General features: G+C 42.6%; 1 protein-coding gene across 7 annotated transcripts in view; it reads right to left on the bottom strand.

The window, feature by feature from the left end:
* The window catches only part of rbms3 (RNA binding motif, single stranded interacting protein), a 265127-nt gene that overhangs the window by 27131 nt on the left and 215497 nt on the right, over positions 1 to 22499 (bottom strand). For all 7 annotated transcript variants that reach the window (XM_071501325.1, XM_071501326.1, XM_071501322.1 and 4 more), the window contains 4 exons: positions 15935 to 16041; positions 8612 to 8655; positions 6037 to 6133; positions 2264 to 2314 (listed from right to left, as the gene is read on the bottom strand). In XM_071501325.1, the coding sequence (XP_071357426.1) occupies positions 2264 to 2314; positions 6037 to 6133; positions 8612 to 8655; positions 15935 to 16041 (299 nt within the window). The remainder of the gene's footprint in view (positions 1 to 2263; positions 2315 to 6036; positions 6134 to 8611; positions 8656 to 15934; positions 16042 to 22499) is intronic.

Raw genomic sequence — 22499 nt, 5'->3', positions numbered from 1 at the left:
TGCGTGTGTGTGTCTGCCTGGCTGGTTGGCCTGCTGCGACCAGATTACATGTTCACTGTCCCACAGCGGGAGTGGAAGTGAGATGGGTACGACTGAGTGGTAAATGGCCACAGCGGGGAGCCATGCGGCTGGCTGAGCACTCCTCCAGTGAGTGAGTGCTGGACCATCGGCTGCATAGTCCAGTGTTTCCCAATTTGTTCAGTTGCAGGGACTCACAAACAGTTGTCCTCCTGACTCAGGTTAACAATGTTATTGACACCTTTATGGATTGCTTGAGGCAAACATAATTCTTACTTGAAAACAAAATCAGCAGCATTTAAAGAAAAAGCTAAAAATATTATATATAAATTAAAATATATATATTTTTTTATTTCCAGACTGCCTATTAACCTCTACACCAGAAATAAATGCTTTATTGGTCAACTGTGCCCCATTTTTCCTTTTTTTCCCCACTGTTACTCAATTTGCATTTACATTTTCCAGTGATAATTATTTATATATATAAAAAAAGATAAATCTTGCACAATAATTATTCTTTTTTTTACAATATATTATTATGGGCCTTTCCAAAGTGTGTGTTGCAACATATATCTTAATTATTTCCCAAACATCTTGGGTCACAACTCCTAATTGTAAGGTGCTACCTATGCACCTGCATGCATATTCATTTGCTCATTAGTACAGAAAAGTGAACTTAGATACTAAAGCATTAAATTATGCAGCAGTGTGAATCATTACAGGTAACTTTTGCAAAAAAAAATAAATAAATAAATTCTCAAGTTACCCTTAGGATGGTAATTTCTTTTGCAATAAGAGAGCAAATTATAACTGCAGCACAATATTTACATGCTTGTTATGTACTCCTGTACTTCACAGTAGTATGGCACAGTTCTTCAATAATGTGTTTTACTATACTGTATGAAAATACTGCAGTGCACTTTGTACTGTACTATACAGAAATTTATTGAGAAAATTCTTGTCTGTGATAAAGTGAAACTGGTTCACAATTGTAAAGAATCAAATACATGTGCCCTTGACTGATTCCCAGTCTCATTTGGTGAATGAACTGAGGGCAAAAGCAAACAAAGTTAAATGAATGTGCTTCAGGGGCCACAAAAAGCCTCAAGCAAACATTAAGGCCTCTGGCAGAAACATTTAAAACCTCTAAGCAACAAACCAAGAACACTTATGGTGCTAGGATCAATTAAAGTTAAACCTTAAGACAGTTTATTTAACTACTAATGCTCTTTGTTGCTTTAACATTAGGGATACAGATCTGGGAAATATTCTAAACAACACTGTGGGTACTTTCAGGAAAATATGGATCTAAAACTAAATATAAAAGCAGGGAGGCTCTAAAAACATGATATTCTTCAGTGGTTGTTAGATTTGAAATCAAAAGATGAAAGATCCATCGAATCACATCCAAAGCAAATTCAGTTTTTAATAATAGAAGTAAAATATTTTGCCAGTGATTCAAATATTAAATAACTCAATTGTGAATTAGAAAAACAGTATTTTGGACTTTGATTAAAAAAAAAAAAAAACAACAAAAAACTAATGTTCTACACTCTTCAACCAAGAATACCAGGGAATGCAATGTAACTAGCTCACTGTTGTAGGCTGTGTTGTCAGTGAGCGAAATCTAATTAATGTTAATTTTTTTTCCCCTGTCTGCTGTCTCAGCTGGTCACCCAGAGCAACAAGCTACAGCCTGTCTGTTTTGTGCTGTGGTCTGGTAAATGACGCTGAATGGCTTCCTGGCACAACAAACACCTATAAACTGCCAACCGAAAAAATAAAACCAAATATGTTTGCATGCCTAGGAAAGATGGAAACATGTGGTTATCAGAGTGGGACAATATGCTTTTATGGAGCTCTGTATGGTAACTGCAGGACAAAAGTAGTGTAATCATTTAGCTATCAGAAGTTTTCACGTGGTACTGTAATGCCACGTGCATCCATGTAATTTAGTTGGTTTAACACTTGACCTGCAACAGAGGAAAAATGTGTCTCAAATGATTTTCCAGACAGAACTTATTCTTCTGAACAGTCATATTGCTATAAATATAAAAAATCTGTCACGTTGTAAACTATTTTCAGCACAAATGTAAAACAAACTTCCTTTAATGAGTCCCTCCTAAAACCTTTCACTGACTCTGGTGAAACACTGTGCAGAAACTGGAGGAAAACCATAGATTTTGGGGTGGGCCCCAATGGGGAGTCAAGGGCAGCTATTGCAGGTGAATGGCAGAGTACTTACTGTAGGTTGCATAACATATTGTTGATGAGGCATCCATGACGTACTCTGGACCTGAGGAGAAACACATAAAATGTAAAATTATGATAAAAGTTTTCCTCTGTATTAGTCCTATCAAGCAGTATCTCAAATAAGGCAATAAATGCTGTTCAAATATTCACAATATGTTCAAATACTCTCAAGTCTGAAGGATTTCAAAATGATTACACTGGTTTTAATGCACCAAAATGGCTGAACTTTACACAGATTAAGTTGTGCCAAAGAATTACAAAAGAATTTGAAAGTCTGGAGGCAGCAAATGTCTCTCCTGCCTTCTCATTATTGCCAACAGTATGACTTGTACATAGAGCCCATAAATTAGGTTCCTTTCCTATTATAAAAATAATATTAATGCTATACCCAGTGCTCTTAGTAAAGGGGCGAAGGGTTTTTGAAAACTCTAGGGACGGACCGCTAGAGAGCACAGACAAATTCCAGTAGGATTATTTTTATCAAAAAATAAAAGGAATTTGAAAGTAGTGGACAAAGCTTTTCTTTTTCATGGGCCAGAATTCATACACATGCCAAACTATTACCAGAGGACATCGTATACAGACATGCTTATTTACAAATGTGGATGAGAATGTTAAAGAGATGGTGAAACAGTGACAGAGACAATGATCAAGAGGCTGGAGGAATGGAGGAACAAACAGAGCTTTTAGATGTGCTGGAGAGAGGAATTAGCTTGTGGCAGACAAACACACAGGCTGGCCACTGATGCTGGTATAATGATTAGATTAAACAAAGACAAACATGGAATAATCTGCTATAAGAGCAATCAATCCTCTGAGCCAACCCAAATGCGTGATTTGGATCCACACCTAAACAAGCTTGATGTTCTATAACATGAAGCCAAGTCTGTGTGGTTATACATGATAATATTTGTTTTCCTCAGATGAATGGTGACGGCAGAGACACGGAGGATGCTTATCTTTATTCACTTATCTTCAGCATTTTCTAGATACTGCATGACCATCATGCCATTTATTTTAATAGAGTGGGCCTGTAGTCTTGAGACTTAGAAGTCAGAGTTAAGGCTCCTTTGCACTACATGTTTTAGTGCTGTCCCAGATGAAAGAGGACATAAGAATTGTGAGAAAAATGTGGTAAAATCTTTGGTCATTAATTGAAAAAGGTCAGAAACATCAACAAACAAGTTAAGGACCAAAACCCCACACTGCTGCTACGACCTGCATTTACAAACCAACCAATCAGAATACAACATGAAATGACGCAGAATACACAAGTGAGCTAGCATAATACTAATGTTAAAAACATATTTCACTTCCCTCCTTTCTCTGGCCATGACTGGCATGAAGTTTTTCAGTGCATAGAAGAGCCAACGCTACGGCCAGAGCTTCTTTAATGTTTTGCTGCATGTTTACAATATGAGAGCGGTGCAGATGGATGATGCGAGTTGATGACAAGTCTCTACTTGTATCTGTATTTTTTATGTTTCCATTGTAGAGAATTCAGGTAATTCAGACAGAGACAAAATTTCCCAACATGGACAACCATATTGGTCGTCTCTCCCGACAACCAATCGGAGCGTCTCCTGAATTTGTGCCCCTACAGCTTTGTCATCATTGAATGGTCATGGTTTGTTTAGGCTTAGGCATAAAAAAAACTAGGTTGGGTTTAGAGAAAGTCCATGGTTTGGGTTATAGTAATTAGCCCACTTTGTTAAGGTTAGAGGATCTTTGGTTGTCATGGTTACAATAATTCTTTGCTTAAAGTCAAACCTGTGCTTCTGGTGCATTTGACTTGCATTTGCTTAACGAAGACTTGATCTGTACTTGTACTTGTCTTGCCGACCTTAAGCTTGACTTGCATTTTCTCAAACAAGTTTGCTTTTTCTACTTGACAAAAGTTAGTAAGGTAACAGTTTTCTACAGCTCATTCTACAGCTGCAGAAGGTTCAGTGTGAGTGAAAGGTATTATGTGCATGACCTAAGAAGGTACCTCTGGCTGAACTTCACAGCTTGTGTTACCATTTAAAACAGCCTGTCAGCTAATACGCCAAAAAACTGGTCAGTCAGTCATTCAGCTGCTCAGTCAGCCAGTTGGCCTCCCACCCAGCCAGTCACACGTAAAGCTAAACATTCAGCCAGTTCGCTAGTTAGTAAGCCAGCCTGCCAGCCTGCCAGCCAGCCAACCAGACAGCCAACCAGACAGCCAACCAGTCAGTCGCATATTTAGTCCCCTAGCGAGCCTGTCTGCAGAGCCAGGGATGTAAACCAGGCCGCTGCTGTCTGGCGGCACTAGCTGAGATCTTGGTAGTGATCTGGCCGGGGCTGGCTCCTGTCATGTGGATCATCAAAGCTGATTTTCCAGGAAGCAAAGCCAATCATCATTCAAGCTAACCGGAGCCAGGCTTAAAAGAACACCAGAACGCTGCTGTTGGCACGGGTCATTTGAAGATTTGATAAATCAATGCGATCATCAAAACAGTAGCTCAAAAAAATATCCACTCCCCATAAACATAAAGGTATGAATGGCATATGCAGTCCTTTCTATGCACCTTGAGATTTTCATTATAAAGGCAATAGTTTCCATCATAAAAGGAGGTGATTTCCTTTTGTCCGGCTTATATGCCTGCCTGGTTTGTCTCCTCTTTTTCTTTATCCACTGTGTCTTTGTACTTGAACAGAAGATGAAGGACTCACCTTCCTGCCGTGACTGGCTGAAGGGCAATATTACAGGAAGCGGCGGCAGAGCGGCCCGATATTGAAACTGTGAGGATTAATATTCCTCAAAAGCCTGACCATTGTTTTTGATAAATCAATTTGGGAAGCCTTCGGAGAGCGGATTAGAGGCGCGCCTTGGCCCACTTTTCTCCCTCCTTCTCTTCCCCCTACCCCTCCACCGTAGGTACTGGACCAGAGTTTTAATCAAGCGTGCCTCAAAGACAGGCAAAGCAACCTTCAGCAACATCCCTCCCTTGTCCCCTCCCTCCGACCTGAGCCATCGCTATCACCATCACCACCACCCGTACTATCCGTCCTCCTCTCCCTAGTTGTCTCTCTCTCCATCTGTCCCTTCTATTTTCCCATCTATCCTTCATCTCCTTTCTCTTGCTCACAATCCTCATCTGTCTGTCTCTGCATACCAAACAGAGCCGATGTTAAACGATAGCGTCTGAGCGAGAGGGCACAGTGGCAGTGCCTCTTGATGTTTAGATTTGGCCAAGGGTGCTGCGTGAAATGTGCGGTGAAATAAAAACGGGTAACGCTCTTGACATCTCACACAGCCAATTTTCACGTTCCTGTTGTGTTCTGTTTCATTACTCCACAGATCACAGCCGTGAGGAAGGTGGGAATTCACTTAGGAACAGGAAGTGATTGTATCGAAGTTGGCAAAAAAAAAAAAAAATTCTTCATTGCATTACCAGCTACAGGAGAACAAAAGAGGTCAGAAGACTAGGAGGGAAGAAATTGTTTGTTTTTCCTAGACACTTTCATTCTTGATGGGTGATTTTCTTTTTTTCTACCCTGTCAGCCTTTTTTTAATCCCTTTTTTGTTGCTTGTTTTCTGATGCCTGTTGTGTTTGCCGCCTACAAAACAGATGTCATCGAGCACAGCTGGAGTTGCGGAGAAACTATCAGAGAAGAAGAGAGAACCTCACGCTGTTTCACAGCCCGCCCCCTCTCTTCTATCCACCCTACACAAAGCAAACCCTCCTATTATACATACACTCAGTCAGAATTCTACCCATAATGCAGTGCATTATTGCCCACCTGATATGTGGAAACGGGGGAAGCAGCGATGAAGGGCGTGATGGAGGTCTGTGCGATCATGCGGTTGGTGGCGATGCTGTAAGGCGAGGAGTAGAACCTGAGAAGGGACAGAGAAGGGGAGGAAGAAGGAAGGAGAGAAAGAGGGGGGAAAGGGGGAGAGGGGGAGGAGAAAGGGTAGAGAGAGAGGGGGGAAAGAACACAGCAAAATAAATCTGTCAAATTCATTTTAGGTATATAGAACATAATATAAATATAACATTGTTTTACCTTAACACAAAATGGGTTGTTAACTGACACATCTTTGTGTAGAAGAATATTTCTCTCTATATATGATAAAGAAACACACACACACACGCATACGCACTGTGGATTTATCCTGTAGATTGTTCTGAACAAACACTTGGCCATACATTGAACACCACATAAAAGTTTCATGAAGTGTCTCATAGTATTCTCAATTGGAAAGTCGGGTTTTATCACATCAAACGGAGCTTTGTCATCGTATAAAGTGGGAGCTTGTCTGTCTTTCTTTCCACACATATTCCAGCACTAAGGCTACGCTGTGCCGTGCTGGCTGCCTGGCTTAAGTAGCACGCTTGTACTCTGAGCTTGAAGAAAACTCAATGCATTTTAAGAAGCTAAGGTTTGACATGAGCTGCGAAGAAGTGCGGTGGGCGACTACTCTACTATATCTTATTGCTGAAGGTTCATAGCAACCAAACATTGCTGAGATCCCCTGGGAGGCTAAGTGGAGGATCCAACGTCCCTGTCCCCTGAGCTGAAGATCATATTACTGGCCGTGGTTATTAGACAAGTTATGTATTAGACTTCAAGACACCAAGATTTGAACATTTAGCTATTTATGTTCTGTATTACATTATACCTTAACCCTGTTGTTCTGTTTGGAGTCCTGGGCACCAAGTCCCTCTCTTTCAAAAGCTCTAAAAATACTTAAAGTTGTTTTATCAGTTTTAAAATGTATGGTTTTTCATCTAATATATTTGAATTATGTTTACAGAAGCACTACAACTCCCAAATCCAAATAAGTCTATTTGAATTTCTCTTATTGGAGTTTTATAATAGTTTGTGTATAATAGCTCTATTTTGGAGTTAGACCTTGCTTGGGTCCAACTGACCCCAAGCATAAGTCACTTCACTATGTACTATATTAACATATAAAACCTGAAATATGTCATTGTGTGGTTAAATAACAGTGTTTTATGGTCATTTCTATAATTTATGACCTTTATCAAATGTGCAAGCTCGGTTTGTGGCAAAGGGAAGGATTACCACTACAATAACTTTCTATATATTGAGTTTCAGTGAAGTCAGTAGAAAATAAAACACATTGTACATTTGTAAAAAAGAAAACTTTGATTTTTCAATGATAATTGCTGGTATTATTTTTACTGATACAGCAGTGGGGTCTGTGAGATGCCAAACTGCAGAAGTAACGCTGATGTCAACAAAACACAATGGATAAAAACACAAGTGAAATGCCCTTCATATGTCTCTAATGAGATGCTGGAATAACAGACACTCTTACATCTCTTTTAGGTTGGACTTAAATCCGGGCCAAAAATAACATTTCTCTTTGTTGTTCTCTTATAAAAGTATACAGTTAAATTTATTCAACTATTAATGCAAACTAGAAAATGTAAATTCTGTCCTACAAAAGCATATATATGCATTCTATGTAGCTAATCTGCATCACTATTATATTTTATATTCACTAATCCAATTTGCACTTGAATTTTGATATACCAGTAAGCACAGGCTGACAAATGTGAAATAGCATTTTTGTTTTACATTTTCGGCTTTAGTCACACTGCATTTTTATTTTCTACTTTGCATTAACATATGAATTAAATTGACTATATATATGACTTCATTCTTGACTACTTTTACATTCTTTGCTACTTAATTCACATTATTTCCCCTTTTTTCTGCAACACGATAATTGTAATTGTAATGCATTGAGAGAGAATTGTTCCTGTTCTAGCAGGCCTGTTGGTAATATCTGTGGGAATATAATTTGGCGGATTTGCAGCAAAGCAGGCTTTTACATGGCAGGCTGTGTGTAATGAGTGATGCTATTCATCCAGTTTTTTTTTTGAGATTGACTCTGAGTCACGGGGGGATAAGTGGTTTAAGAAGCAGGGAGTCAGGAGCTTCCTGTGGATGACTGAGGCCAGAGGGAGATAGGGGAGAGCCTCAGCACTCTCCTTCCTGCCTCAGTACTTCAGGGAAAAATAAAACACATCGCCGGGTCATTTATTTCCACAGCACCATTAAGTCATGACATAAAGACACAAAAAACACACAGGGACACACACACACCTACAGACCCAAACACACGTAAACACACACAAGCGCACTCAGCCATTCCTCATCCGACCCCCCCCAATGAAAACTGATAGTTGATAGTCCATATAGATTTCCTTAATCAAACAGTTACAAAGTGCAGACACTACATTAATCTTCATGTATGACAGTGGTATCGACTAAAGTCCAATGAGCCAAGAGGTGAGTGTAGTAGATGGTGCCAAGGATGGATTGACCATTGAGCTCTTACCCATTCTGCATTGCAGTTGGATCATATGTTAACGCCATGCCAGTCTGAAAGAGAAAAAACAATAAACACACAGGATTAATCACAAATCAAGAGGTGGATAAAACGTATATAAAACTGCAAGTGTGGCTTTTGAGAGGTATCAGCTTCAGAGTTTTTTTTAACCTTTGGACAGAGTCAGGCTAGCTGTTTCCACTGTTCCAGGTCTTTATGCTAAGCTAGCATGACCCCCTGCTGGTTCCTGCTTTCAATTTAGTTTTAATCAAGCTGAACCAAAATCTGAGGGGCAACCAGAAATCCTGCACACAGTTGGTCACATTATTCAGTTACAAAATAAACCTTATGCAGGTAAGAGTAATATCTTCTGAATGATACATTATGTGTACACTGGAGATGCACCTGTTCATTGGACTGCATTCTGTCACTGTCTACTGTGTGCTGCTATGCACTGTATGTGAAATCTGTCGATATGCTCCTGAACCAATGTCACCAAGATAATTCGCTGTACCTTGATTGTACTTGGGGAATAACATGATTTAGACCCTGATTCTTTTTGTTCAAAATAAATTGAATCAAATCAAAATCAACTCATTTCAAATTGGAAAAACTGACAAGTGACAAAGCCGATGTGGGGAAAAGCTTAGTCAATAGGACAAAGTGAATTAGTATTGAGGACGCCTCTTTTTTCATTTCAATCACGTACAATCATGTTTTTATAAATGAGAGGAAATGAAGAAATGCCCTTAGGAGAGAAAAGGAGTGAGTGGAGAACTGAGTTCTTTGTCTGGTGATGGTGTGCGTGTGTATGCAGGGTTGCAAGTGTGTGTGTGTGGGTGTGTGTGTGTGAGGCCCTCTTAGAGTCCAGGAGAGAAACCTGTGCGCCGCAATCCGTCATCTGCATTCCTGAAGGTTCTCTCCCGGAGGAGAGCTAATCCGATTTCTTTTAACGGGAGGCTGCTGAGGACGGCAGATTTCATCAGCATACACACACACACACACACACACACTCCCTTTTCTTGCCCTTCCTCTCTCTCTCACTTGGCTCTCCTTCCCTCCCTCTCCTTCCTTTCTTCATCATCTCCTGTTCTCTTCCTTTCCTCCCTTACCTTTCTCTTCATCCCTCACCCTCCGCATCTCTTAATCTAGCCCCCTCCCATCTTTCTGTACCACTCTTTTGCCCTTGTTCCTACAGAGGGCTACCTACACTGAGCTGAGCTGTTGAGGGAGTAGTGGCTCAGAGGAGCAGGGGGGGGTCAGGGAGCCTGGACCAAACCCATGAGAGTGAGCAAAAACAGAATCTCCGCTGAACGAGTAAGCCCTCGCTGACACTAAGGATGTGTGGACGTGTGAGTGCGAGGTGGTAGGCCTTTGTGTTCAATTTGTGTGAGAGTGCATTTGGTTAAAAAAAAGGCTTCATGAGACATTTAATGTAAAGCTGTGAAGGCAGAATGAGGGCACTTGCATCAGTCAGTATTTTCAACATGGGTGTCTATGAATATGTGCAAAGGTTTCTGTGTAATTATATGCTCTCTTTACACTAAATGTGAGATCAAGAGAGTCTCGAAGCATGCCTATCTGTTTGTGTGTGTGAGTGTGTGTCCACATGTGTGCTAATAGCACTGGCAGACATGACCAGCTGTCTGGTGAGGCTGATAACTCCCCTAAGTGCTGCTCTTGGTTCCATGTGCTGATGAATTCCACAGCAGAGAAGCTCCTGGCCGGGGATCCTGCATGGCCAGTGACTGATTACTGATGCAGTCAGCTTTTGGCTCCGTCGCAACGAGGGTTACCAAAAAGACACAGACAGTTTGCGTATGCTTTTGTCTGAGGTCGATCCATGACTGAAACCCCCCCCCCCCCCCCCCCCTCAAAAAAGAAAACAAAAAAAAAAAACAAAAACCCACTTGACTATACATATTGTACAGATTTAGTGAACAAAGCTTGGCCTGGGGAAAGGCTGTCACGAATAGACCTGACTTTCAAAGCCAGGGTAGTTATGTGTGTTCATTTTGCATGTTAAATTACAGTAGGTGAAAATGTTAGGCTTCCTCACCTCAGATTTTGCATAATTATACCCAAAAAATGCCAAAATGTGGTGTAATGACAGCTGGATCCAAACTTATGGAAAAGAATGACAGAGAATGACTCAGTTGACTCATTCATTCAAGTTTAGCAAGTCGTGAAGAATTGTTTTGCATTAATATCTTTTCATCTGTGCTCTTTGGTGCACAACATGCATTTAGTCTTACTAATGTCTTTTCAATGCAAATGTGATTTTATCATGGCAATAAGCTGTTTTTTTTATATGTACTAGTGTGTGCATTAACGTATGTATGCATACCTGTGTTTACTACACAGATGCTAGAAAATGGATGGGGGAGGACATCCTATATTAGGCAGCTGTGAGGACACCTGTGCTGTTCTTATACAGGAAAACTGAGCCCAGCCAGCATCTTTTGTCCACACACACACACACACACACACACCCACACACGCACACACACACACACACACACACACACACACACACTGACCCACTCCCTCCTTGTATTTTTTTGCCTTCCATACACAGATTCACTCTTTATTTTTTCTTTTTTGCCTTGTGGCCACACACACACACACACACACACACACACACACACACACACACACACACATCTGTCAGGTTTTCACACAGAGTAGAAAGCCGGATGTTTTTTTTTCATCTACACTCATTCCCCTAGAGTAGGTGCTTGAGAAGTGTGACTTTGAAAGTTTTTGTGTGTAGGAGTGTGTGTTGGTGAAAGAGAGTGAGGAAGTGAAAAGAGAGAGAGAGAGAGAGAGGGAGAGGGAGACAGCTTAAGCACCCATCGTGCTTATGTCTGTGTGTGTGTGTGTGTGTGTGTGTGTGTGTGTGTGTGTGTGTGTGTGTGTGGTAGGAAGAAGATGCAGCGACTAATATGTTTGTCAGCATGAGACAGCGAGAGACAGCACTTTCTCGACTCCCACTTTTGGGTAGTTTACAAGAAAATCTGTCATACATTTCTCAATCCTCACCACCAGCCACCCTGCAGCACTCAACCCCTTGTAACTCCTGACTGATCATGCAATGTGTTCTCCATCTCCTTCTCTCTCTTAGTCTCAGTGAGTCACTCACTTGCTCTCGCTCTCCATATGTTGCTGTGGGATCTGGGAAGACTTCAAACACGGGCAAGAAGAGACAGCGAGACAAAGTGGGAGAGAGAAAGAGATGGCGAGAAGGACGGAGCGCTTAAAGACAGAAAAAACAAAGACAAAGAGGGGGAGAAAGCGAGAGACACAGGCAGAGTGAGATGTACTGTAGAGGTGGAGAGAGGAGAGGGTGGAGGAGACATGGAGAAAGAGAGTAATGGATGGTGTGGGCCGATGCTCCCCTTCATCTGCCTGCCACAGTGAGTGAGGTGAGGAATGGCCTTGGCTCTGATAAACAGACTAACATGTGATGCCTATCTCCCATCTCCCTGCCTGTACAGCTGATCAATGACCACAAGGATGCAACACACACACACGGCCCACTATACTTATGAGGAGCCTTTGTGTTGACACTATATGGCTCTGCAGATACTGATAAAACCAAGATTTCAGCAGAGCTTCATCAGGACAAATCCCAAAGTTTGTAATGACATCAAATAAAGAACCTGTGCTTTTTAATGCTAGTATATGGAAACTACAGTTCATTAAAAACTATTGATTAACGGACTGATTAAAAAACTACAAGAACTGGAGTGGAATTAAAAGTGTTTATTACTTGAATTTGATGCAAACAATAATCTTCAATCTTAAAGCTGAGATCAACTCCTTAACCTGGGCTAATTCTAACCCTAACTTCAGTTTAAACCTAATCCTCAAATATAACCCTGAACTCAAATGTTGCCTTGTTAAGTTCAGAAACCTCCACTGTGACCTCAGTTACTAAAAACCCTGTCAGTCTGAAGGTCTGAATCTCAGACCGGCCCTTTCAAGGACGGAAAAACACACACAAACAAATGAACAAATAAATGCTGGCACCCACTAGAGCATGTTCAGTGACAGATATACACATTCACACACAGACTGCCTTGAACCCAGGAGGTTAAACCTCCGCCCCTCAGTCATGCCGTCATGCCTTAATGCAGTGTAATGTGAAACACTGCAGGAGGGAGGGGGCCAGGGAGAGAGCGAGGGGTGGAGGGGAACAGAGGGACACGATGCAAAGGGAACTCTCTCTTACTGACACAACAGAAAGTAACTTTTCACTGAGATAAACACACAAATAGGTGCCTTTGAGCATTTGAAATTAAAGGTGTGTTCTTACAGACAGCAAAGCAAAATTCTCACCTTTATCTGTAAGTATTCACCCCAAACAGCAACTCTACAGACCTTATCTGAAAGCTAGCTGGCAGTGGATGCCCTGACCATGGGTGTGAGAGTGTGCCTGTGTGAGTGTGTGTGTGTGTTCAGCTCAGCCTCTCACTGAGCTCAAACCTCTCCAGGAACTCTGGGTCTTTCTGTTCTGCCCCTCCAGTCTCTCTCTTTTTTCCTCTTGTCTCTGTATGTTTATGAAGCAGATTTATAAAGCCCTGGGGATATGCACAGAATCCTTTGCTCAAGTTGAAACGGCTTGAAACAGCATATGTCTTTGCATCAGTTTTGTATCGCTGAGGGAAAATTTGCATCTAATTGTGTTTTTGTATTGACTTTTTATGGGATCGTGGCAGCTCTTAAAATTCAGTTTGCATTCTGTCTGAATATGCAGAAAGTGTGCGGCTCTGCCTTTGGAAACTTACCTCGTAATTTCATCTCTTTTTTTTTTTTTTTTTTTTTTTGATGTTGACTGCCAAAATCTAAACCTTTAATATGTTCACCCTTAGTGTTATCCCTTCAAAAGCCTGGCAACTAAAGCGCGATTAAGGATTTCATGGTTCTATTTATGCAAATCGTAGCACTTGGTTAAAGTCATTGAAGAGATTGTGGTCTAGAAAAAATATCAGAAAAGTCAACTTGGGGGGAGATGGAATGCATATGGTTTGCAATCTGTCCCTAAACTTTCCCAAGTGTCTTAGTTGCCTTAACCCCAAAAGATATAGAGCACACCCACAAATGTAGGTCTTAGGTCTTAAAGTCCTGCACTCTGTATGAACAAACAACCCACTCTGACCTCCTCAATATGACTTCTAGGCAGCGTATAGACATCACACTCTCCGTAAAACAAATTTGACAGGAGATTGGTGTGACATGGTGTGCAGCTGTTTCCAGCTTAGGTCATAGACAGCGTCTGTACTGTATATAACACAAAGGATGTAGAGGGTGGGGAACAAATACAGCATAAGGACAAAAGGGGTGTTTCCTCAATTTTAAGCTGTGTAGGGTTTTTCCATTATCCTTTTTGAGCCAGTTTAGATGAAGTACACACACACACACACAAGCACAAACACACTCACTCACTCATACATCCACAGTCATCTGACTTTACCTCAAGTAAACTGAGCTGACCCTGTCAACGTGTGGGCCTGCGAGAGGATGTAGCAATGTGATTTAGGTTAAACACGCTTCACTGGCTTATAGGTGTTAGGGCTGCTGAACATGTGATGGACAGATGCACTCACACACAGACACACACACACAAACACACACACATGGATAGTGTAGTACTCCACTATACCTCTTTCAACACGCATGTACATTCAGAACCTCCACTACCGACACAAACACACAGAGAGCATGTGTACTCTGAAGGACAAATATTTCATCTCTCCTGGTCTCCTCTACATTGCAGCTTCAGCACAACTGTCAGCCTCAGTGAGTGTGTGTGTGTGTGTGTGTGTGTATCTATATAGTCCAGTCTGAAGCACTCCTCTACCTATCTCCTCTGTGTGTCCTTCCCAGTATAGCTGGTTGGTAGCTTATGAAAAGACTTTAACCTTGTCTCCACATGTTGCTGATGAATATGTTACCATAGCACTGTATCCAATTTCAGGTTTCCCAGCATTCTGATGTAAGGCGGGAATATACGCGTGCAGTGAGGCGTTTGGCTTGAGATGCAATTTACGTGACAGCACCTATACATCCGGGGGCAGTTTGATCGATATCTGGGGTATTTTTCTTTTCTATTTTTTTTAACAGCTCCATACTTTAGGGTAAATACAAATGACAGGCAGTAATGGTTTACATACAGCCAGATGTTATAGCCAACTCTGTAGCCAGCCTCTGGGGGCCTCGTGAGCAGGGAGGGGCCTATTCTTGGAATTACCATTAGCTCAGTGGTGAACGCCTTATTTAAAATGTCATCATGCTGGAATGGAAAGAGTTTAATTGACTTGACTGAAATATTTTGGCCAGCCCTGGGTTTCTGATTCATCAATTCCTAAAACACATTTTTTGAATCTCTAAAATGTCAGGAATTAGGACAAATAGGAATCACAGGATACTTTAATATTTCAGCAAAGATTAAATCATGGAAATTTCTAAATAGTGGTGTTGCAGTGACAACTTGTACAGTTAGTTAGACAGAAAAGGGTAAAGGTGTCATTCTGTCACCTGAGAATGAAAAGTGTTATTTGGATTATGTGGTTTCTTTCTGTTAATTGTGAGTTTTTCTTTTTTTATCTGTGGATCCGCATCTTGGATCAGGCTTCTTAACTGAGGTGCAAAGTCAGCTTACGATTACTGGAAGTACTTCTATATGTTGACATTGTATATTGTTGAGCTTGAAAATTAGTTTTTGACCGCGAAAATATCAGTTTGACAAAAACATCGTAACTCCTGTGTCCGTCCACTGACTCCTGGTCGATGAAGGGGTCAAAGTCGTTCATTAGAAGTCAGTGGATGGTTGGAGAAAAAACAAGAAGGCCACTCACATCCGACACCTGAGACCACTCTTGAACATAGACATGGAAACATTGCTGTGTAGCTGAAAGCTCCTGAAAACAAAGTAAGCAGACTTTGGGATAAAAGTTGTATATCATGATTGATGAACACTAGTATTTGTGACTTTCTATTGTTCATAATTTACTTGTACTCTTGTAAATTCTGCTCAGTTTGTTGATCATGTGATCCCATTGCTTTGTTTACGGTGTCTGTGATGTGTTGGCAGCTTCATAAGCAAACATGAAGAAGCTGGATGTAAAATGTGCTGTTCACTGAGGAAAAAGATCATATCACATGCAGAATTTACAATCTTTTTTCTACAGATCTAGTGTGAGATGAGATTTGCTCTACAACAATGATGTGTCCTGCGCCCTTCAGTTACAGGTGACAAAATGAACTCTTTTTACGTTTTTTTGGGACATGGTGAGGGAAGATGGCATCTGCCCTGGTGTGACTCCTTACCTCGCCTTCTCTGTGCCACGGCCTCCCGTTCTGAGGGTATTTGCTCTGGCTCTGGCGTTTCTTCTGCCCTCCGTCAGCAAATTTGCACAGCAAAGGCTCCGTGGGAGCTGCAGAGAAGGGAGGGAAAGAGGACCAAATCATGTTAGGACGACTGTATCCTGTGATCCCCCCTCAGAAAGACAGAGGCCCTTTTGAACTGTGTTGCATTTCTCCTCATCTACCATCTCACCTCTGTCTCTCCCTCCCCCCTCCTCCCCTCCTCTCTGCCCTCCTACGGAGCTCTTAGACAAATTCCCAGACCAATGATGTTGGCAGGCCCTCCTACCCTGGCCCAGGCTGGCAGCCCATGAAAGAGCATTGCAGGGTATTGTTGAAATAATAATCACAGTAATCGCTCTTGTAAATACCTCTGAGATGGTAATGTAGGACTGCTCTGTCAGCCAAAGCTTGTTTCTAAAAGGCGTTCCTGCTCCTGACGCATAATCCCTCTGTGTTTTACTTTAACAGCCATCTTCTCCTTCATTTGAAATTTTATGCCTTTTTCCACTTTGCAACCATCGGTGCAAGCGTCTCACTGAGCTGTGTTGTGTGAGCAGACGCTGTCATAGACTTAATGCGGCTGTTCTCAGAGTGAACACTGGAGACAGTCTAACCATTTCTGACATAGTAAGAACAAACGGGATTGAAACAAGTGCCCTCACTTCAGAGCTGGCAAGCGTCTATCATCAACCAACAGGAAAACACGACATGAAATAGATGTTATTAATCCAATTAAAAAGAGAAAAAAAAGCCCTCTGTGCTTCGACCTCATCAAAGCTGTCTCCATATCAACCGACTTTTGTGCGCATAATTGCCAATAAAAGGTTGATGAAAGTGTTGCGATGACCTACGTTGCTATAAAGATAACTTCTCAAAGGGCACTTTCTCACACTTGAGCTGCAGGTGAGTGCCAAAACAGACAAAACTGATTCAGGGAGAGGACTCTCCTGATGAGATACAGAGAGAAATCTGCAGAAAGACGGGCTCAATGAAAGAGGGAGGTGAAAGAAAAAAAGTTCTTATTGAGCTTTTCTCGTGAGAAACGGGTGGCTCTTTTGGCTGGAGATCTGGGGGTCTTAACAGTGTCCATCCAGCTTTTCAGTCTGCATCAGCGAGATTGGAATTTCTTTGGAAGCAGACTGTGGAGATGAGTGAGGGGATGGGAGACGGTTGGATAAACTAAAAGAAACACACGAGTAAAACACAAGAAAAAAACAAGAGAGTGAAGGAGATAAGCAAGAAGTGACTGACAGAGAAACAACGAGAAAACAGAGGTAGAGTGAGAATCTGCAGCGGGATCAAACACTCATTCCCTGGGAGGGCTGTACAGCTCAGCAACAGTGCAGTACACACTGAGCCAGCGAGCTTGTCCAAACACTCAACCGCTGCTGCCCTGCACCTGGTGGCTTAGAAGGGACCCCACCGCTCTCCTGTCAACGCATTCGCATTACAGGCCTGGCAGCTCGTGACACGGCCGCTCTGTGACGACACAGGCCGATGATGGGGCTGTCTGCAGGAGGTGAGCAATGGGACCTTTTATCACGCCGTGCTAGAGATGACACCCACCAAGAGAATTGTTGATGCTTTAATCTACACTCCCAGATGTCAAGAAGCGCTTAGGCCTTGATAATAATACAGCATTATAAGACAGGAGAGAAGGAAATGCTGTCAGGATTGAGAAGGCAGTGACAGCAATAAAACAACCCGAAGCCAAGTGAACGTATAACAGGGGAGGTTTCCAATGAAACAATTCAGGTGTTAATGAGCTAACAAGATGATTTGCTTATTCATTTCCACTTTCTGACATGTCACTACTTTAAATGGCGTCACATTTGGAGAGGATGATGCAAATTTGTTTATGCCAGCTGCAGTGCCACTATGGCGACAGACATGCACAATTCTCTTCTCTCTTGTTGCTTTAGGGGGTACTACAGGTCCAAGCTGCTCAGAGCCAGCCCAGGAGAGTGAGAGAAATGCTGCAGAAGAAAAACAACAAAACCTGCTTCCAAACCTCTCCTCTGGCACTCTGGGAGATAATTAGCTATCGGAGAAATTTGGAGAATCTGACACAGAGCACGCTGATGTTCCCCCCACTGACTACATCCCCAGTTCCCACAGCGAACTAGCCAATTTGTTTAAGACTTCAGCCCAAGATCAACAGCCTCACACCACCCCACCCACCCTGTGAACACACTCACCCCTCTATAGCCCTGACGCACACACACCCTCCTTCTGCCTTTAAAGTCTCTCTGCCATAACCCTTGAAAACACACATAAAGACCCACAGAGAGACACACACACACAATACAAACGGCTGCCAGCCTAAAAACCCTTCTTAGACCTCTCACCACACACCGTCATCACTGGCACAGCCCAGAATAAACTAGGCCACTGGCTGTACATACTAGCTTGCTGATGCTGCGTCTTTAGACCACAGACTCCAAGTACAACACATTTCACACTGGCTCCAGTATGTGTTGTAGGGGGCCGCTTGCAAAAAAAAAAAAAAATGGCTCCGTTATGAACCAATTTGCTGGCCTTTAATGATCCTAAATTATGGGAAAAAGACATAAATTGTTTTTGGTCAGAGGTCAACAACTGCCGATAACAAGGTGCTCCATGGAGACTCCTAATTGTTTTTTATGTGGGTTGCCGTAGGAACTGGTAAACATGTTAATGAGGGGTGACCACAGACATATGCACGTGTGTGTGCCTTGGAGTGTGCACACCAGAACCAACCACACACAACGGAGCAAGAGGAGCAGTGCTAGACAGCATAGTGGGAGTAAGACGTCTGTGCTGGTAGCCTCATTTGATCACCACGGCGGCTCAGTCGTACTGCACACTGTGCATTTGGCCGTGAAGAGATAGTCATGGCTTTCTGCTCATCAATAGGCACATTGCCACCCAGCAAAATGAACCAATAAGTGCATGCAGATGTACTTCTGTATAAGACAGTGTAATTACAATAGCCATTTAAATTGAAGCTTGTTGCAAGTTTCACTTATTAGCGCTCAGTGCATAAGTAATTATTGCTATTACTGTTGTCTCCTATGGGCCGGCATCTGGGGGAAATCAGCCCTTTGTCTGCAGAATAAGAGCCAGCGCAGTGAGAACACCAGATCTCACCATTCCTTTTCTGTCTTGTATCTGTAGACAAAGAGAGCCTACGTGCTCCGGATGGTCTCGCAAGGCCAGCTGAACAGCATCTTGATCCATGAATGCAAATAAGCACATGCATTATAATACATCAATGTCAGCACATCATACATTCATCTGCTGCTCAGAATTGGACTGTACATCTGTTTGGTCTGAATGGTGAAATCAATGCAAGAATAGCCCCAAGCTGTATCAGGGCTGGGTAAAAGGTTTTGCTCAGTGAAACAGCCAGCTTTTCACCATCAAGACAGTTACAAAAGAGGCCTCTCACAAGGGCTCCGAGTCAAACTGGGCTGGCCTTGCTTTGCTCTGAGAGTATGCAAAGCCCTAGAGGGCGAACAGAGGGAACTGTTCAGCCACTTGTACCAAAATATGTCACTCTGAAAAAGCTTCAGTCAATGGAAGCTTTCCACTTCTCAATGACAACTTTGGTTAAAAGGTTCCTTTGGCTTGTTAGGCCTGAAGTTCCATGAGCTAAGCATCTCTGAAAAGACATTTGGACGGCTCACTGTGTGTTACTGCAAGGACATATTTGGAAAGATTAAGGAAAAGGAAGAAAGAGGACTGTATTTTATTGGAATTCTGCTGTACTCTCATGCAGCTCGAGGGGATCTCTAATTGGATCAACAACTGTCTGATTCCCATCAGCCAGCTTGACCTGTCTGCCCAAACTGAGGAGGCTGTGTCTTATGGGAAAGAGATTGAAAAAGAGTCGGAGGGAGAGAGTGAGAGACGTGGAAAGACACAGACAAGGGAGCACAAGGGACATTGTTCTAAAAATAGCTAAAGATGAAGAAAAACAGGGAATAGTTACAATAGAAAAACATATGGCAGGTGGACAAGAGACTGAGAGGAGACATGGGCCAGAACTGCAGCTGTATAGCATGTATGTAGCCATTTTCAGAGTCAAACGGACGAGCTCAGAATGGCCGCCAAACACGAAGGCAGGCAGGACTCAGCTTCCCCACAGGGAGGGCTTTGACGGATCCCAGTCGATAGCTCTCACAACTGCCACGCTGGCCTCGCATCCTTCAGCATGGAAATGAAGACAGTCTGCCAGCCGTTTTGCTGACAGGGACGGCACACGCGGCTCAATGACACGGCCCGATAAATGGAGCGGGCGCTGAGAGGAGAGCACGGCAGAGAGTGAGACAAAGAGGCGAGGGAGAGGGAGATAGATGGAAGGACAAGATACAGTGTCATAGAGAGACAGACAGACACGAGGAGACAGTGACAGAAAGAGACAGAGGAGAAAGAGAGTCACTGAGGGTGGAAGTGACAGACGTGGTCCAGTCCCGTCCCCCGTCCCCCCCCCCCCCGCCCGTCTGATCCATACTGTATAGATGAAGAGAGAGATGAGTATAGGGAGAAGGATGTCAACAACGCATTGCCTCTTACCCTGCATCCGCTACACATGCTCCATGGCTATTGATCCGCCCTTACTCAGACTTTCCCATAGAGGGCTCCTGCAGCATGTCAGGCTGTTCAGGCCTGTGATGATATTATGGATTACGGGAAGGGAAGTGGAGGGAAGAGCCATAGATGCGGGCGGTAGAAGCCTGATCGATGAGCTATTGCGCACTTAACAAGAGTAATGTTATGTAGGGAGTCTCTGACATGCTAATCCATCTCTCACTCTCTCCATCCAATTGCATCTCTCTCTGTCGTGGTTATCTCCTGTCTGCCTCTCTCTCCCCATTTCTTTCTTGCTTGTTTTCTGTCTATCTATCTATCTATCTATCTATCTATCTATCTATCTATCTATCTATCGCTGCCTGTCTCTTCATGCACCACTGTGCAGACACTGATCCCCGACCAGATTCAGACAAATAAACAAAGCTGATGGATGAGATCAGCTCCATGTGTGTCTGGTACACAGTGAGTCTACAGTATAATGCAGCAGACAACTATAATTGACTGAGACCATCTTATGGGAATGGGAACACTTATAGAAGCTATGTGTGCATGTCTTTGTGTCTCAGAGGTAGACGAGGAATACGCAGACATCAGTGTGAAATGATCCCACAGAAAAAAAGATGAAGTATATTCGGCATAAACTAAAGACTTGTAATTATTTTAGGAGCTGAAAATATGAGTGAATGCGATTGTGCCTTTGAGTCCTGGCTCTGAATTAATCTGCTCTTACAGTAAATGTGAGAGCAGCCAGTGCAGCGCCAAACAGGCGGTGGGTTTCCAGCTGTTTGCCGACTCCTGTGAGACAAACTCTGAGGTACCAGTAAAAACGAGAACTTCATTTTAGCTTAATCAGCTAATTCCACTTGCCATTCTCAATGCTAAGGTTGCCATGGTGAGTAAACAAATAACTAAAAAGAACAGGCTAGACGGAGGTGTGTGAGTGAGTAGAGGTTAGTGTATGTGTGTTTGCCAACTCTAATGAACGGCTAACAATCCTGCATCCCTATATTAAAATAACATTTATGCAAGCAGACAGTCCTCACCACATTCATTCCAAACGCCATAGTTGAGTGTCGCTGGTTCTAGTCAGTTGCAATTTTAAAGTGGCAGTGGCAGATGTTTCTAATGCTGAAGCCACACATGCTGCTCCACGCTGCCAACATCTTTGCTGCTGCAGACAGTCTCAGTATCAGTGGCTGCTTTACACAGCTGGCCAGGGCGGCAATTACAGTACAAGTGTCCGCATTGTGGTTGGTGCAAAATTGTAAGAGTAAAGTATGAGATTGAAAACACTATTTGTGGAGTGGCTTCGAAATAAGATCCCAGCTAAGAAAACACCACAATGTGCGACGGGCGAGTCAGTACGTCACAGATGGATCTACCGTGAGTGAGCCGAACGGATTTGTTGTTTGGTCTTGAAGATGTAATAACTCTCACCCAAAATGCTTTAACACCTCTTCACCACTGAACTGATTAAGTACCTTTAAGAAGAAGAAAGTTATATACTACTTACAGCATATATAAGCCTATTTCATGTCCTGAATAATTGAAAATCCTTCTGGCCTAAACTTTTTTTGGCCTTTTTTTTTTTTTTTTTTTTTAGAGCTGGCCTGGTGACTCTGATACCACATTTGATCCACACTGAATTTGTGTTTAAGAGACAGAAACAGAAATAATGCATCAAGTATTAAACTAATGGCATGGACCTTTTTAATGGAAGAAATAACAAGATAACAAGTAAGTCTTCACTGGTTCTCTTTGGCCTTGCGGCGTAAATCTGGTTCTGGGCTGTGGAGCTCTCGTTTCATGGTAAACAGTTTCGGCTGAGGCAGACGGACTTAAGAGCAGCTGTTGCTGTACTTTGCCTGTGGGAGTTGACTTGTGCTGCCACTGTCTGTGTCACTGCCTGTGTGGGCAGACAGTGAAGCTAGCTCTCTCCCTGTTAGCAGAG

This window comes from Trachinotus anak, unplaced genomic scaffold (assembly GCF_046630095.1).
Source record: "Trachinotus anak isolate AG129_WGS33_773 ecotype Australia unplaced genomic scaffold, CSIRO_AGI_Tana_v1 ptg000016l, whole genome shotgun sequence".
NCBI lineage: Eukaryota > Metazoa > Chordata > Actinopteri > Carangiformes > Carangidae > Trachinotus > Trachinotus anak.
The sequence above is the reverse complement of the archived record's forward strand: the minus strand, read 5'-3'. Positions and strand labels throughout refer to the sequence as shown.